Source organism: Meriones unguiculatus, chromosome 2 (assembly GCF_030254825.1).
Source record: "Meriones unguiculatus strain TT.TT164.6M chromosome 2, Bangor_MerUng_6.1, whole genome shotgun sequence".
Lineage (NCBI taxonomy): Eukaryota > Metazoa > Chordata > Mammalia > Rodentia > Muridae > Meriones > Meriones unguiculatus.
Genome location: NC_083350.1, coordinates 33,836,221 through 33,852,724, shown reverse-complemented (window position 1 = coordinate 33,852,724; position 16,504 = coordinate 33,836,221). Strand labels below are relative to the sequence as shown.

The 16,504-nt window shown below is 44.3% G+C and overlaps 1 protein-coding gene across 2 annotated transcripts in view; it reads right to left on the bottom strand.

Annotated features, from left to right (window-relative positions):
- The window catches only part of Znf608 (zinc finger protein 608), a 108,781-nt gene that overhangs the window by 55,367 nt on the left and 36,910 nt on the right, over window positions 1-16,504 (bottom strand). For both annotated transcript variants that reach the window (XM_021638866.2, XM_021638865.2), the window contains exon 3: window positions 5,915-6,170. In XM_021638866.2, the coding sequence (XP_021494541.1) occupies window positions 5,915-6,170 (256 nt within the window). The remainder of the gene's footprint in view (window positions 1-5,914; window positions 6,171-16,504) is intronic.

Sequence of the window (16,504 nt, the reverse complement as noted above, 5' to 3'; positions counted from 1 at the left end):
TACACACACACACACACACACACACACCTTATAAGACAACTTTCATCTTTCTCACGTCTAAGTCCTAAGAAATATTTAAATGCTTAAAGTTCTGTATTCAAATATGAGTTTAGCTTTGAGATAAAGCAACAAGAAAAGTTTAAAAATGTCTTTATAAAGTTAGTTCAAGGTGTCTACTTCATTACTTGACACCTGATGCCCCCACCAAAGGACTGAGAGAGATAACCAAGGATTAAATGTTGATCTAAACCTGAAAGCCTACGCCTATTTGAAAGCAGTATCTTATTCACCTTCATAACAGGAAAGGTGGACAACCTGGAGCTTTCCAACAAAACACACAGGACCAACCCCTCATTGTACCCTGTGTGCCCGTGTTACTTCACCAGGACAGTGCTGAGCCACTGCACATGTCCCGTTGTTATGACAAATCTTTTCTTAAAGATGTTGGATCAGCACAGTGGTTCACACTTGAAACTCCAGGTACTAAGCTGAAGCAGACTTGGTCCTGGGACAACCTAGTAAGACTATAGAAACAAAACAATAGTAACCTTGTTCTCAGAACAGCCAGAGGTAAATAAACGGTATATGTTCTGTGAACGCACCCTCTGTTTTTGGACTTGGGTTTCCTTTCCACATGAATGGAAGATACAACCTTTGGGATGCTCCGCCACTAGCAATGGTGGCTTTCAAGGGACCAACTGCACACTCACCGGCAGTCTCCCCGTAAGTTGGGCAAGGAAGGCTATGAAAAAGTTTATGGCCAGTGCGCACAGTGGTACTAATTATAATTGGAGTTCTTTCAGCCCCTCAAAACCTCTGTGGGGTTCTGTTAAGGATCAAGGCTATAATCTTCTCCTTGCCGGGATAGTAAACAACTGTTTTATTCATTTTTGACAAATATATGAACTGATAACCTTCTGCTGAACACTGGTCAGCCACCAGCTATCTCGTTTCCTGTGACCGCCTGGGTATCATCGACGGGAGTGCGTAATGAAGCACGCGAGTCAACAGTGTCATTTCATGCCCCTGTGAGCCACAGGCAATTTATAACAACACAGCTATGGACTTCGACAAACAGTTTCTCACTCAGCAAAGCATCGCACAAACTCTATGCGTAGTCACAGAAGACATGGCGTAAGCCTGGATTAGTATGTAATCTCTTCTCAAATTAATCAAAATTTTTAAAGAAATGTTCTGTTTGAAGTGGTGTGATCAGTAAGTAAACACTGCAGAGTAAGAATCATAATACCGTATTTTAGGCTATCCTCAATTATGCAGATCATTTGCCTTTTAATGAGTTATCTTGAAACTCACTGCACTGCACATTTATGACTTTGGAGATCCAAGAGAAGTGAGATTTACGAACATCTCAAGTGGTTTTTAAAAAGAGTCATTTAATTCTCCAGTTAATTACCTTTAAAGCAATCGTTTCCTAAGTCTTCCCCCCCGCCCTTGGAAAGCAAAGGTGCAGACCACCAGGTGAAGAAATTCCTGTATGACATTCTTCCCTTCAATGTGATTCTGTCTTATTACAATCATACTCACTGTGCCACAGGCATTCCACTGTCTCCTAGGAAATCTCCCATTGATGATCTAAGCAAGGTTTGTTTGCTTGCTTGCTTGTTTGTTTGTAGACAAGAGTCTCCCTGGAGCCCAGGCTGGCCTCAGGCTCACCTTCATTCTGTCTGTCTACAGATTACTGGAGCTGCAAGTGAGGTAGATCCACTTTCTCTAGCATTTAGGCTGTAGGAACATTACTATTGTTTTCTGGACTGCATAGTTCAGCAGAAACTACAAAGAAATAAACCTGTTGCCACCATATTAGGAAGAGTGCTAGCAATTGGTTGCTCCTGAAGACTGTCCCTCAAATCCTCTCTGGTTCATCTGGATGTTCAAGGCTCTCGCTTCCATCACTACTAACTGAACAACTATGCTCCCCTGCCATACTTCAGCATCTTGGCAGGTCTTCTCAATCACTGGGGAAAGACAAGTGTCCCTGTCCATTTTATACTTGGGTACTTGAGGCAATAAATGCACATGATCTCCTTAAAAACAAAAAATCAAGAAACCTTGCATAGGACCTAGTGTTCTCCCTTCCCCTTCTTCTCTCCCCTGCCTCCCAATCACTTTTGGGATATTACAACACAGGTCATTAATGAAACCAGACCAGTGCCCAAATCCATGCTAACTCAGATTGACCCAATGCCTAGGGTCGTCTGATTCTAAAAGCCATACCTCTCGAGTGATTTAATAGCGAGGTGCTGAGAACATCATTGGCAAATGCCAGTTTTTCTGTCAGTAGCTTTACTCTGTTAACCATTAGGAAACTAAAGGGGAGAGGAATGACGGTTGTGTGAATGGACGGTGGACACAGCTGAACCAAGTTTTCTCTCCCATATGTAGCCACCTACCAAAAAAGGCCCAATAGGAAACATGATTGAGGAGCTGGAGAGCCTGCTCAGCAGTTCAGTTCACTGCACCCAACCTCTGGTGGCCTGCAACTCACAGCCACCTATAACTCCAGCTCTGAGGAATCCAGGACTACTTTTAGCTTCCCGGGGGGACCTGTGCACATATGTACATATCCAGAGATTCACTCACATATGTATCATTAAAAATGAACAATAATTGCTGAAAATCCCCCACTTCAATAAAATGAAAAAGAAAACACACTCAAGATTCCTAAAGCCAAGACCAACACATGTATTTACACATGGTGCTCAATTCAGCAACTTTTTTCCCCCATTTTCTTAAAAGCAAATTTTCAAACAAACTCTTACAATTTAGGCATGTGTGTCCCAAATGTCATAAATGAAATGCTATGGAAATTCCTGCAACAGCTGCTAGTAATTTTGTACAATCCATCACTGCTCCTAAACATTCACCTTAGAGAAGAAAGATCAGAGTAGAATAAGCAAACACCCACATGTAGTAATAGTTTTTCTCTCCTATTAAGCACAGTCTGAAGCCTGCTAATTTTTTCCAGAAGCAACTTTACTGTTAACATTTTATTTCCATGCACAACTTGGTTCTTGAACAAGCAGAAATTCACGTAAGGGCAGTAACTAGAGAAGCAAAGACTAACTAAAAGAAGCAGACCATAATGAGGGTTTCCAAGAACAGGAGGCAGCTAAATACTTAACCCAATGTCACGTTCCAGTCTCCCTATTCCTCTGTCCTCCAAGAGGTTGCAAAAATATCCAATATCCCCTGAAGACTGTGACTGTGAATTTTTGAAATTCTAGGGTCTGAAAACACGGGCATATAGGACCTCCACACATGTGAATGAACTATCAAATTAAACTTGGGAAAACACTACCCATGATAGAAGCAATGGAGGCATTTGACTCAGCTCAGATGACTTCTTAAATTCCTCGGAGGCCAGAAATTGAGTTTAGCCCTCAAAAATCACTTTATGACTGTCTCTAGCTCCTCAAACCATCACAGCAAACATCTGCACCCACAAGGCAGTCCTGAGACTGGCCCCACCCACAGTTGGCTACTTTGCCTGTGAATCTACAGTCCTAAGTCAGTGCAAAGACACCCACAGATATGGCTGGATGGTGGCACAGAAAACCAGCTATATCAAATCTGGAGACCATCATGCATGGTGGAATGGTAGGTGGCACCTGCTTGGAATCCCAGCACTCAAAATGCAGAGTGGGTGGAACATGAGTTCAGTGCCAGGCTCCAGTACAGAGCGAAGCTTTGTTCCCCATCCCCCCAAAAGAAATTTTAAGTAAAAAAACATTTTTAGAGGCTAGAATGGAACTGATAAGGCTTTATTTGTATACTTTCAAAACAATGTCTTCAAGCTCTTTAAACACAGAGCCAGAGTCTCAGAATTCTGCTTCAATTCATGCACTTGCTTTGGCTTTTAAGCACAACCCCTCAACTCCTGCCCCTGCACCAAATAACCCACTTTTATTAGAGGCCAAGGTTAAAAGTCAAAACTAAACAGACTTCTAGGCAAGCTGAAAAATAACCCAAATTGTCCCAGAAAGCTTGTGGCTAATTTTATAAAATCTGCCACCCAGTGAGGCCCCACTATAGGAAGCCTGTCCTACTCCATGCTTACATCAATAACATCATGACAAGCAGCAACTCCATTAAGAAACAGGAAGACAGCGACTCAGCTTAGTGAGCGAATTTTCCAAGAAATCTCAATTTCAAGTTCATGGACATTAAACCCCTGTTTTCTCCAACTCTGTTTCCTGTTACTGAAAATCTTTATGTAACAAAGTGTGGTGGTGTTCGTCTTGACTCTATGCAAGAAGATCAGACTGAACACCTTCTCAGACACTTCTGCTCTAACAGGGAGAGCCCTACAGAGCCATACTGTGCAACCTGAGCATGGGGGCCAGGCAGAAACTGGCCTTGGCCTGGGAAATGGTTCTGAACAAACGAGGAGGGCGAGAAAAGTTTAACTCTGTGCACTCTCAGATCACCCTTCTCCAGCCCTATATTCTCACAGTACTGTGCCGATTGGCTTTTCAGAGTGGTGACAAACCCAACCTAAAAGTGCAAAGATGGGAAAGGTGAAAAAAATATTTTTTTTTCCTAAACTGAAATTAAATTCTAGGTATCATTTCTATTTTAAACAAACAAGAACTAACTCTATAGCTGCTATTTTTCACTCCCTTTTACTGTATAATTAATTCTTTTGTTCATTACTGGCACCAGCTGCAATCTTTGTTTTTAAATTATTAAGAAACAAATCATACAAGAGTACATATAATGTTATAGTGGGATTCAGAGATTTCTCCAATCTTTGTTCTTTCTTCCTTGAAGCAGTCAGAGCTACTTCTGTCCAGCAATAAACTCCTCACAGGAGCACATGCAAGATTACCTAGCATATATTCTACCTTCTTCCTTTAAGTTTGCATCCTCAACTCCCCACCCCGCCGCCTTGATTCAGACAAACTCAACTAATGACTGAGTCTCAGTCCATTCTTGTCACCCTCAGCCTTGCTCTGACTCTTCTTCTCACGGATGCCCAGGGGTTTGAGCTGTCATCCATCCCCTTCATGCTTTACCAACAAAGCTTACAGGGGAGAAAGGCTCCCCACGTTCATTTTCTGCTGGGCCTCAGGAAGCAACTGCTGTGTTTCTCCCTTCAACTCCCCGCTTTTCTTACTGCTATCGGAGCAGGCTCCTCTCAGTCTCTAGGAGTTGCTTTTCAGTATCTTCTGGCCTGTTAATGATGCATGCCGCTTGAAAACGCTCCACGCCGTGTGCTAGGAGACATGGCAACCTGATCTGGACCCACTATCTGCATGGCTGGTACTCTGACTTATATTCCCAGTGGTGGTGATAGATGGGTCCAGTTTCCCCGGGCGGTTTTTCCCCGTAATGAGTCGCACTTGCCAAAAGGCTTGATGAGTTAAGGGGCAAGAACGGCTGTGCCTGGGGAAGTAGAAGAGATGACAGGCTCAACTGGGCCTTAAACCTTTAACCTTAGCTTCATTAGCTCTGAGCACCAACCAGCCCTGGCTGCACCATGACAATGGCCCTGGCTGTGTAAACAGGGCACAGTTAGATTCAGAAGGTAGATAGATAAATAAAAGATCCCACAACACAGAAACAGACAAATTGACAGTCATACCACAAATAAAATGAACTTGAACTCTGTTGCCTTGATACCTTTTAGGAGAAAGTTGCTCCTGACCCCACTTCTCACAGATCCTCCACGTATGGAGAAGCATTTTTTTAAGGCTCTGATGCATCTTTAAGGTACAGGAAGCCAGGAACACGACGGTTAAGCATCATTATTTAACCCAACAGTCAGAGAAGCCTACAAACCACCTTTCTGTGCTCTCAGACCACAAAGAAAATAAATCCCCCTCACAGATGGAGAGAGAGACACCATGGAGAAGAGGGCAGAGGGAGATAAATAAAAATAAATGATATTTACCTTCTTCTGTTTCATGCCACACGATCCCTTCCAAATTGACACTGGTCCCAGGTTCACAGGGCCCAAGACACTCTGGCTCTGTCACTACTCCAACTTCACACGTATTGACACCCACGGACCGAGTCCGAACCAAAAGCTGTTCGACGGGTGCTGCAATATTGGATGAAGATGGGGAAAAGTAGGAGGGCAGAATCTGAGGTGCGAGACTGCTGGCAATCGGCGGCGGTGGTGCCGGCACTGTAAACAGGGGGTCAACCTGAAAGACAGACAGGCTTACTGCAGGGGTGATGCATTCTGGGAGTTCTCTGTAATGCAATCTGCTTACATCGCTTCTAGAACAGATCATCATTCTACATTCCATTTGCAATTATCACAGGCTCTGAGTGCTTTCATGGTGCCAAAATATAAGCAGAACAGAAATGAGCATTTTGTGCTTTCTAGTCCAAGAAGGTGAGGGGTGCGGGGGAGCGCTAGCTTCCTGAGTGAGAAGCAGGCCTTCTAAAATTCACCGGAAATGTGAATGAAAAATGCTTTGTAAAATTAACACTGCTTTCCCCCTCATACAGAAACCTCATTTTTAAAATTATAACATTATCAAAAGGAGAAACTCTGGTAAATACTAATAAACAACATCTATGTTATTGGACATTTAAATAAGAGATGGACTACAGTTATTCTCAGGGTACTATATAAAGCATAATGAATTAAATCACTACTAAAATATTAACTTACTCTGCTGAATATATAAAATTTATAACTTGATTATACACACTGAAGCACATAAACTGAATATCAGCCTGTGTTAAGAACCAATTCCTAATTAAGTGTTCTAGCGTGAAGTTTAGCAGGAATTCATAAAGAGAATAAATAAATGTGTGTGCCTGGCATCAACACAACCTGAGCTCTCCAACCCACAAAGCCTTCAGTGATTCATCCATCTTATCAAGATGACGGAGGAGCTTGACCAAGGCTTGGCAGCCCCCTCTCAAAATCCAAAAGAATTGAATACTACAGCCAAGTACAAGGCCTTGTGGTCCAAGAATGCCTCACTTTGCATCCCTGAAAGGGCAGCAAAGAGGTGTTCTTCCCAGGTTTGGATGCCCAGCTGTGACGTAAGCAAAGCACACATCTATCACAGACAGATCTCTGGCCATTTATTTGGCTCGATTAACAACTACTGGGACTGCCAGTGAACAGCTTTGATTTGACCTTGGGAACAGGTCATTGGTTGTGAAAAAGACACAGAGGAGCAGACCTGTTTGTTGGGGCTCCAGTGCACAGACAGTGCCTGAATTCAAGGGACAGCATCCTGGGTTCGGTTGAGTTAACAAATAGTAAATGTTAAGGACACACAGATGGCTGACCTAGTAAAACTCCATCTGCTGTGCATACACCCCTCGATTCATAAAGCCTACTTTGCTGTCTTTTGGATACAGATTTAGTATTATCTATTCTTTGTTGCTTTAAAAAAAAAAAAAACTAATAAAACGAGTGTTTCAATAGAGTCAGATGAGGAACTGTGCTCCTTAAATGGTGGAGGCCGTCATCTGTATGGGCTCCTTGATGAAATGACCAGAGGATTATCTATAATTTGCATTCCACCTAAAATGATAAACTGACATTCACTTGTCTGGGTGATTCTAGATGCCAGAGAATAGCCCTTCACCCATCAGCCTGCTAAGGAAACTTAATTTCCGGCTCTCAAAGCTGCCATAAAACTTCTTTTGCACTATACTTTTTACTGTTCCACATTCCTTGTCCTGATCACAGAGTCCCAGAAAGAGAAGCCCTCAGCAGGACCGAACTGTAGATAAGGTGATGGAGGCCTTCTAGAAACTGCTGCTTAATGTGGATCAAAGTTACCCCTCAAAATTCCTGTTTTAAAATGGGAACTGATAAATGAGGAAGGGGTTCTGTGCAAGGAAATTAAGGCAGAGAGAGAAAGAAAGAGAAGCCCAATCCTAACTACACTCTTTGTTGCAGCTAAAAACCTGTGTGAGATTAGAAAGATGTTCCAAAACTAAAAACTATGAGATGACGTTAGGTCGTATAAAGCCAAAGGGACAAAAATGGATGGGTTTCTGAAAATAACTTCATGTGGCCAGATCCACAGCCCACACTAGGATTGAGAACAAAGCCAGCTTGAGTTAATGTGTAAGGAAATGGACCAAAATAGAAGTAGTGAGGAGTCTGAGGGGACTGTGATTCAGATTTGGGAGGTGTGGACTGACTGGACAATGAGTAGGACCTTTCTGGGGGCAGCGTGTGTTCACACTGGGATTTTGGCTCCAGACCTGACACCAATTAGGCTGTGACCTTCCCTAATCCTTTAACCTCTCTGGGGCCCTACTTTCCTCAATTGGAAAATAGACTCTTCAGCCTTCTAATATTGAAAACAAATCTTATTACACCTGTTTCTACCTTGAATCCCCGTTCCAACGCAACCCCACTTGGAGACAGACCTATGATAGACCTCATAATATTTTATACTTATGTAATTCCAAAAATGAAATTTCCATTTTAAATCTTTGTTGTGGGGTTGCTGCTGCTGCTGCTGCTGCTTGCTGGGGGCCAAACCCAGGGTCTGGTGCAGACTTGGTCAAAGCTCTATCACGGAGAGCCACTCCCAGCCCAGAGTCCAAATTCCTGAAGAATTGGGGCATCTTGTGAACAAGGGCTTCCAAATAAACTAACTGTGCTTATTTCCATGAACACAATCCAAGTGGAATGACCAAAGGTAATTAGTGGTAACCATAGAAGTCCGAAGCACCATGTTTTAAAACAAGGAAGTGAAGGTTCACAGACTTTGACTATAAATACAAGATGACTCATAAAATGATAATAGTCTAAAGCCCTTAACACCTGGTAGGTAATGTAATCTCAAATATTCACATCTTTTATTGACACCAGTGAAGTGTTCTCTCCCCGTTTCCTCGGGGAGCAGAAGAACCAGATCTTGCCCTACCCACCTTCTCCCCCACAGCCCTGCGGAGGAGGAGCACAAAGACCACCCATGTAGCCAACAGCAGACCCTTCTCTCCACAGGTCAGCAAATGGAAAGAGGAGTTTTCAGGGTGGGAATGACAGCCACTCCCAGAGTATTTTACTTGGCAGATATGCTATTTTTAAAAGCATTCCTTCTATTTATCAATACTTAGGAGCTTAGAGAAGAATCCGAATTTCCATTAGCTCAAGTAATAACTGGAGCCCAAGGATCACTGAGCCCACATTCCTCACATCAGCCGCATGCAGCACTGGCTGTCTATGCCTCCAGCCTTTGCCTGAGACCATCACAGAATGTTCCAGCAAGAAGGCCACCTAGACCAATCCACTTGATCCTAGAGAAACCAGTGTCCCATTTTTTTGGGGGGCAAGAACAGTACCCTAGCTCAAGTGTCAGCCAGGACAGCAGAAAAGAACATATTGCAGTGGGAAATTCTCAAGAGAATCACCTACCCCAGGAGACTAAAACGGAGTGGAATCTTCAGAGAATAAGGCCAGTAATTTCTCCCAGGTAATGCCCCAGTGAAAATGCTCCTCTGAATAGGTTTCAGTTCTCTCGTGTATGCCATGGTGTTACCACAGAACACACAGACTGTATAGAAAGCAGGACCTTGAAGGATATTCCGTGGTTAATTTAGTATTTTTTGAGATACGGTTTCCTTAAACAGAGTCGTCTGATTCCCCTGCTTCCCTAGTTCTGGGATTGCAAGACTGCGCTACCACACTGGACCTTAATAGTTAGACAAAAGATCAACTCCGATATATGCCCTGATTTCTCAGGTCACAGATCTACACTAAGGCCATAATTTCTTCATCTAAGACACTTGTTAAGGCAGAAGACTGCAAAGGGTTCCACAGGCCTGCCTGCTGGGAGACAGCTTCTCATTGGGGCAGCTGGGGTGGGGGGGCTGTCCTCGGGCTTTGTTATCAGGAGACCAGGGTTCAAGTCCTGGCTCTACCAGTTCATGGTGTGTGTAGGGCCCTTAGTCATTGTTGAAACACCTGACAGGATCAGAGTTGCAAGGAAGATGGTGACAGCTCATGCAGATAGAATGCTCAACATGAGGTACCTCTCCACGAACACTGTCTTAAAGGGCCCTGGAGCCCCCAGTCTGACACTCTAGTTCTCTAAATCCGACATACAACCTTGCAAAGCTGCTTTCTATATGCTACTATATTTAACATGAATCTGTAATCCCCTCTAAATGCATGGCTAAGTGTGGTTAAAGTGTGTTAAAAGTTTAAGAAAAGGGGGCTTAACCCAGAGAAGCTCAGCCTGGGGAAACGCAGCCTCTTTCAAACACTGACACCTGGAAGCAGTCTGCTGGTGCAACCCACCTCCATTTTATAGTTTCACAGCAGTGATGAGAGCATCCCAGAGGTCCTGATGAGCCCTGAATTACTCCAAAAACTCTTCTTCTAATCTCCAGTTGCACATCTTTTTCTCACATGGACTCCCCAAAAGTCTAGCCCTGCTCCCCTCAACCCACACCCACAAAAGAGCTACTGCTATCTGCTAAATTGTGCAACCTGCTACAAAAGAAAAAGGAAGGAAGGAAGAAAGAAAGAAAAGAAAAGAGAAGAAGAGAAAAGAAAAGAAAAGAAAAGAAAAGAAAAGAAAAGAAAAGAAAAGAAAAGAAAAGAAAAGAAATAAAGCAGGCCCCAAGCCCCTGTCACCCAAGGCTGCAAGCTTCATCAAGAAAATCGGTCAAACATTAATTAAATAGTCATAAATGGATTGTAGTGACAACTTCATTTGTAGAGCTGCATTCAAGGAAAGAGTGTAAAGACGGGACATTTATGATCAACAGTTTGGTGCAGACAATGGTCTTTAGAGTTGGAATGCTAGCTTGGTCATTAAATATGGACTTTCAGACAAGCCACTTGATCTCTATGTGATTCTGTCTTCATCTGAAAAAGCAGAAATAGCACCTAACTAATGTGACAGGGAGTCATACAAGCAACCTAATTCAGGGTGTAGGATAGAGCAACGCCAAAGTAGGAGCTACTCCTACCCTCAATATTATTCCATCGTTGCAAATGCCTATGAGACCTGAATGACAGGAAACTGATGAGTGGTTTGGTCCTAGGAGGCCAAAGGTTAGGCTTTACTACAAAAAGCAATTCAAGAGTGGGAATTCTGCATACCTTCTTAGGGGGAGAAATATACTTCTAATAAGACAGTCCTCATTTAAAACTCACTAGGACTTATATAGTACTAATAACGAGAATTAAAGATCAGAAGAAAAGTACGGGCCAGTTTTGGCAAGGGTTGCTTTGTCAAAGCTCTTGTCCCTCATCTTGATGGGACACTGACGTAACCTATTAGAGCCCCGAAGAGGAAAACAGCCATCTTCAGTGGGGGGAAGGGGGGAAAAAAGAGAGAGGAGAGACTCGTAAGTCTAACAGCTGGTGGTGGCAGCCTGTCAAACTGAGGAAAGTTAATGTCAAGAACAGACGGGCCGCAGTCTCTCACTGTTATTTTTGCATGATTATTCCCAGGTGTTGGTGCACGCTGTGCAGTAGCCTGGCTATTTATCACGCCAGAGAGCCTAAGAGCAGGGGGAGGGGGAGGGGAGCAGAGAGGGTGGAGGGAGGCGGGGAAGAGAAGGTTATTTACACAGATAGCGGGCACTTAGTGTGTGTAATCAGAGGGCTGAGGGGGAAAACTCTGCAGAGGTCCTGGCAATATTTTCTCTGTTCACCTTCTTTCAAGGGCTTCCTGAGTGCTGATGAGCCAAGAAGGCTCCAGCGCTGGAGTGCCGTGGGGTGACTGCTTTTCATCACCCAGCGTTTGACTGTGTCAGCCAGGGAGGCTCTACAGTACCAGGAAACCCAAAGCAAACACAGAGGGGTCTCCCGGGCAGGGCTGAGGGGCACTGAAGCAGGCACTCCAGACCAACAAAGACACGTCCACGTGGCTCTGCTGCGGGAGACAGCCGGCGAGTGCTGCCAAGGCGGCTGAGAAAGGAGCGCCCAGGCCTTCCGACTAGGGAGCCTCTTCGCTGCAGAGACCACCCCAACCCCCACCCCAACTGGCCTGCATCGGGGCTGGTCCCCGTCGGGGCACCGTGCCCTGGGTTACTTCCATCTGTTCTCACAAATCTCCACACGGGTCCTGCCGTTAACCCCTCAATCCTGGGATTCTCAGACTGCCAACCGCCACAGGCGGGAGGAGTGGTGTTTCATTTTGCACAGAGTCAATGTTTTGGTTCTCTCAGCTTGCTGGGGCATGGGTACTTAAGGCTTACATTTTCCTCATATCCTGGTATTTGGCTGTTTTATTAGATTGCCCACAGTCACCTCTTAATTTAAAAAGCATTAGGCAGAAGACTGCTCGGCCGTAAATGGAAATCCCGGCTTTTTAGAGGTGACCACTGCTGCCGATGGCAGCAAATCTGTGCTACACATCTGCCTGACGTCACTGTTTCATTAGCAAAGCTGGGTCGGCTTAAAAACATGTTCCTTAGACACTGATCCCCTCTCCAAAATTAATCACATTTGAATTTCCATCTCCTGTGGACAAAACAGAAGAGCTCCAGCTTTGGACATTATTCTTAGTTTGACCTCTCCTAAACGTGAGAGACCCTTCTGAGAAACCGGGTGAAAGCAATTTATGCTTTGGAACTTGTTGTGCAAAAAAATTAAGGGGGAGGGAAGAGCAAACTCATGTTCATGATTTAAGGGATCAGTTCTCCTCTAACCTGGAGTCTCCACCATTGTCCCATTACAGACGCAGAAACAAGATTCCCCAAAGCAGGGGCAATTTATCCAAAGGGCTAAAAATTCAAGACCAAAGCCCCGCCTCCACGGTGCTTTCGACCTTGTTTGTACAAAGAGTTCACATTCTGAGCTACTGTTTAACACACACGGAGTAAAGGGATTAGAATAGTTTTCAAAAAGACATCATAGGCAGGATTATACCGTGGCCTCGCTTCCTCCCCCCCCCATTTGATCTTTAAAAAACTGAGGAGATAAGAGGGTGACTTTGAAGGGTCTGTTAGGGAGAGTGGCTAACCCAGAATCTGAACCTACCTAGGTCAACTCAAAGCAACCTGCTCTAAATGCAAAACGGCGTGAGATGGGGAGAACACCTCCTTCAAAGGGAATTTCTTATCCGTTTGTGTACACAGGAAGTCACACACCCAAATTTAAATGCATACATTTTAAAGCTTGACAACACACTGGGGTCCCTCCAGGACCCCAACTCCTACTCCCAGAGCAGAGGAGAGAATTCAGCAGGTAAAAGCACTTTGTACATGGGTACATGAGTTTGAATCCCCCAAATACATGAAAAAATGTTGGGCATGATTGAGCACACACACCAGGAACGCCAGTGGTGGAGATTTGGGTGGTTACAGAGACAGAAGGATAGGTAGCTGGGACTTTCTGGATGTTATCCTAGCTCGGGTTTAGTAAGAGACCTTGTGTCAAGGGAATACTGAAGAAAGTGATAGAGCAGAACATCTTCTGAGCCCCTTAGAGGGTAATGCAGAAGCCCTTAATACATACAGGTTCTCTCTCTCTCTCTCTCACACACACACACACACTCACACACACACACACACACACACACACACATCCCTGAACAGTGGAGGATTAGCTCCACGGTAGAGTTCTTGGTGTAGCATGTGTGAAGCTCTGGACTCGAGAGGGAGAAACAACCACCTGACACTGTAGCTGAGATGCTGCCAAAGCCCAGCCATGACCATGACTCTTGTCGCCTGGGGCCAGAAAGACTGCTTCAATTTCCAGCCAAGGCAAACAGAGTGCTGGACACGCGGAATGCCAACAGTCTAGGCTTTCCATAATGCTGATTAGGGGGAAGGGTGTCACTGCCCATGAGGAATCACTCCAGAGGTGTTCCTATGTGCAAGCACATGTAGAAAACGTGCTTAAACAACAGCGTGACTTTAAACTATCTCGTCTAGCCTTGGCTGTTTTCCAGGCACCAACAAAGGTAGGAGTGTGTGCTGACAGGGTAATTACACCACTCAGCCCAACGCTTTAATTTTTCTTTTTGTTTTGTTTTGTAACTAAACTAAGTCTCCCCTCAAAGATGCTCAGTGTGGAATTTTATACAGATCTGGGCCTGAGGAACTGTTTCGCCACACCAACTCAGTTGTCACATACTTTGCCTCATTTATTTGTGTTCTTTGAGAGATGACTACCCCAGTGCTCAGCCGCAGACACTGTTCTGAAAGGGACACTGACGCTTTGCACTGCTCAGAGTGTGTGTGTTGTAAACAGTAGCAGTCGATGGTCAGCTCTGTCATATCTGGCTCAAAGGGCTTCTCTGATTCCCTCTTGTCCTATTGTCAAAGACCCCTAAAACACAAATACAAATCACGGGGGGAAGTGGTGGCAATCACAGAAGGTACTAGAAAAGCCCACTACATTTTGGGAAGAATCCTTTTCTCCTTGGTATAAAGTCCAGTTCCAAGAAAAGTTCCACCCAAATGCCATTTTTACCTATTAAGTCTCATTCCCACCCCTTTACAAAGAGGCGAACCTTTCAGCAGAAGCCAAGAGGTCAGTTTCAGCTCAGCTGAAGAAGGTATGTGTTTTAGTAGCTGGGAGTCACTGCTGTGCACCCTTGCCTGTAGTCAAGTTCCTAAACTCTTATGAAGTCAGGTTGAAATGGGGTAAGTGGCCACAGCTCATCTCACTCTACGAGATGCAGTCACACCTTCTTGAAGGATGGAAAGATGGGGAAGAGGGGACAAGGAAGTCTCTTTGAAGAAAATCCTCTTATTTCTGTTCTTCTCAACTAAAAATCTTTCTCTATCTAGGATAGGTAACCTCTTCCAACCATCCAAATAGAGTCCTGTAAAAAGGTCGGCTTTTGAATTATACAACATATGCTGCTAATGAGCACATCAGGCCCTTAGGCGGTGTCTTGCGAAGGGTCAGAACTTGTTTTACCAAAGCACCATGGGCCAACCACGGAAAGTAACAACTTGACATTGCCTATCTTGGTATCAATGCCTGCCTGTTTTTAAGGACACATTGCAACACATTCACTCCTTCCACGCCTCTACTGAAAGCAGATGTGACTCTTCACAGTTGATTTTGAGAAATGAGGAAACTGAAGTTCAAAAGAGAAGCTGCCTGTCCAGGTCAGAAGCAAAAGCAGAGGAGTGGGGGTGGAGAACGACATACATGCCAGAAGCCACGAATTTCCCAGTAATGTCCATAATGCCCTTTACATGGTCCCCTGTCACATCAACTCTGTGTATGTTTGGTTTCCAGGCTCAGACTTACCCAGGGCTTCATGCTTATTGGGTAAGTCCTCCCCTAGCCTCATAAGAAAACCTTTCAAAAAACTTTTTATCCCAAGTTCAGAATGATTTTCCCTTCTGAGAACGGAAGCAATTTTAAAACTCAGTAGATCTTTCTCTAGTGAGAACCTTTTTTTCCTAACATATTTCAAATATCCTCTGAGAAATGTTATCCACATAACACATGGGTCAGGAGCAGACACCTCAGCTATAGTCTTAATGTTAATGGAATATTAGCAGGAACCAAGTGTGTTAATTATAAAAAGCTCTCTCTCATTTGCTGTTGATAACGTCTCACACCACGGCCTTAAGGCTGGCCTGGAATTCACTATGTAGCCCAGTATAGCTTCCAACTCTCACCTTCCAAAGGACTAGGATTGCAGGTGTGAGCTAACATACTCAGTTTAAAAGAAGAAAATGTGGGTGTGTCCCCCCCCCCATAAAAATGATACTAAGCCATTTCACTTTGAATGAAAGCAAATACCTGGATGTAGGGCACATGTCTGTCATCTCAGGACTTGGGAGGTGGAGGGAGGAGTATCAGGAGTTCAAGGTCATCCTTAGTTCCATAGAGCCTGAACTATATGTGAATCTGTCTCAGAAAAACAGAGGAGGAAGAAGAGAAGAGCTAATAAAACCCAATGCTGAGGAAGAAGGCTCACAATGAAAGATTATTATTTAGCTTCCCATAGAAGAGGTATTGAGCAACTGGGTGAGTCAAAGTCTAAGGACCTGGTTTTTGTGACAGAAGGACCCTGTATTAATCCCATGCCCTCCCCTTTTTAAGAGTTGCTAATGAAAGCCGCCTCACTGTCAGGGAAGTCATCCTCTTATCCAGTGTCTCTCTGTCAGGTGCCTCTATGTGGCAAGCATTGTTCCAGAAGAGATGAATAGTCGCTGCAGAGGTGAGAATATGGTAAGGGTTCAGATGGTCAGTTAAGCCCAAGGCATTATGGGAGCATCGAGGGGGTGGGGCAGGGAGTGTGCTGAGGAAGATTTATAAGCTTGGCCTGGGGAAGAAATGAGAAGCTAGGGTAAGCCATCCTGAATGTCACATTAGTTTAAGGACTAATATTAAGAGAGCCAGGAAGGGCTGGAGGGAATTCAGGAGTCTAGGCAAGGATAAGAACGTAGGGGTTTCTCTGAGGCTAAAAAAATAGCGTAGAGGCTTCTGAAGTAGGGTTATAGAAGCACCACCTGGCTCATCTGGTAAACCCACATTGGACTCAATATGAAAACAGATGGGGGGTGGGGATGAGATGAGATGGAGGAAGGGAAGGAAAGAGAAAGAGAGAATATGAAATTA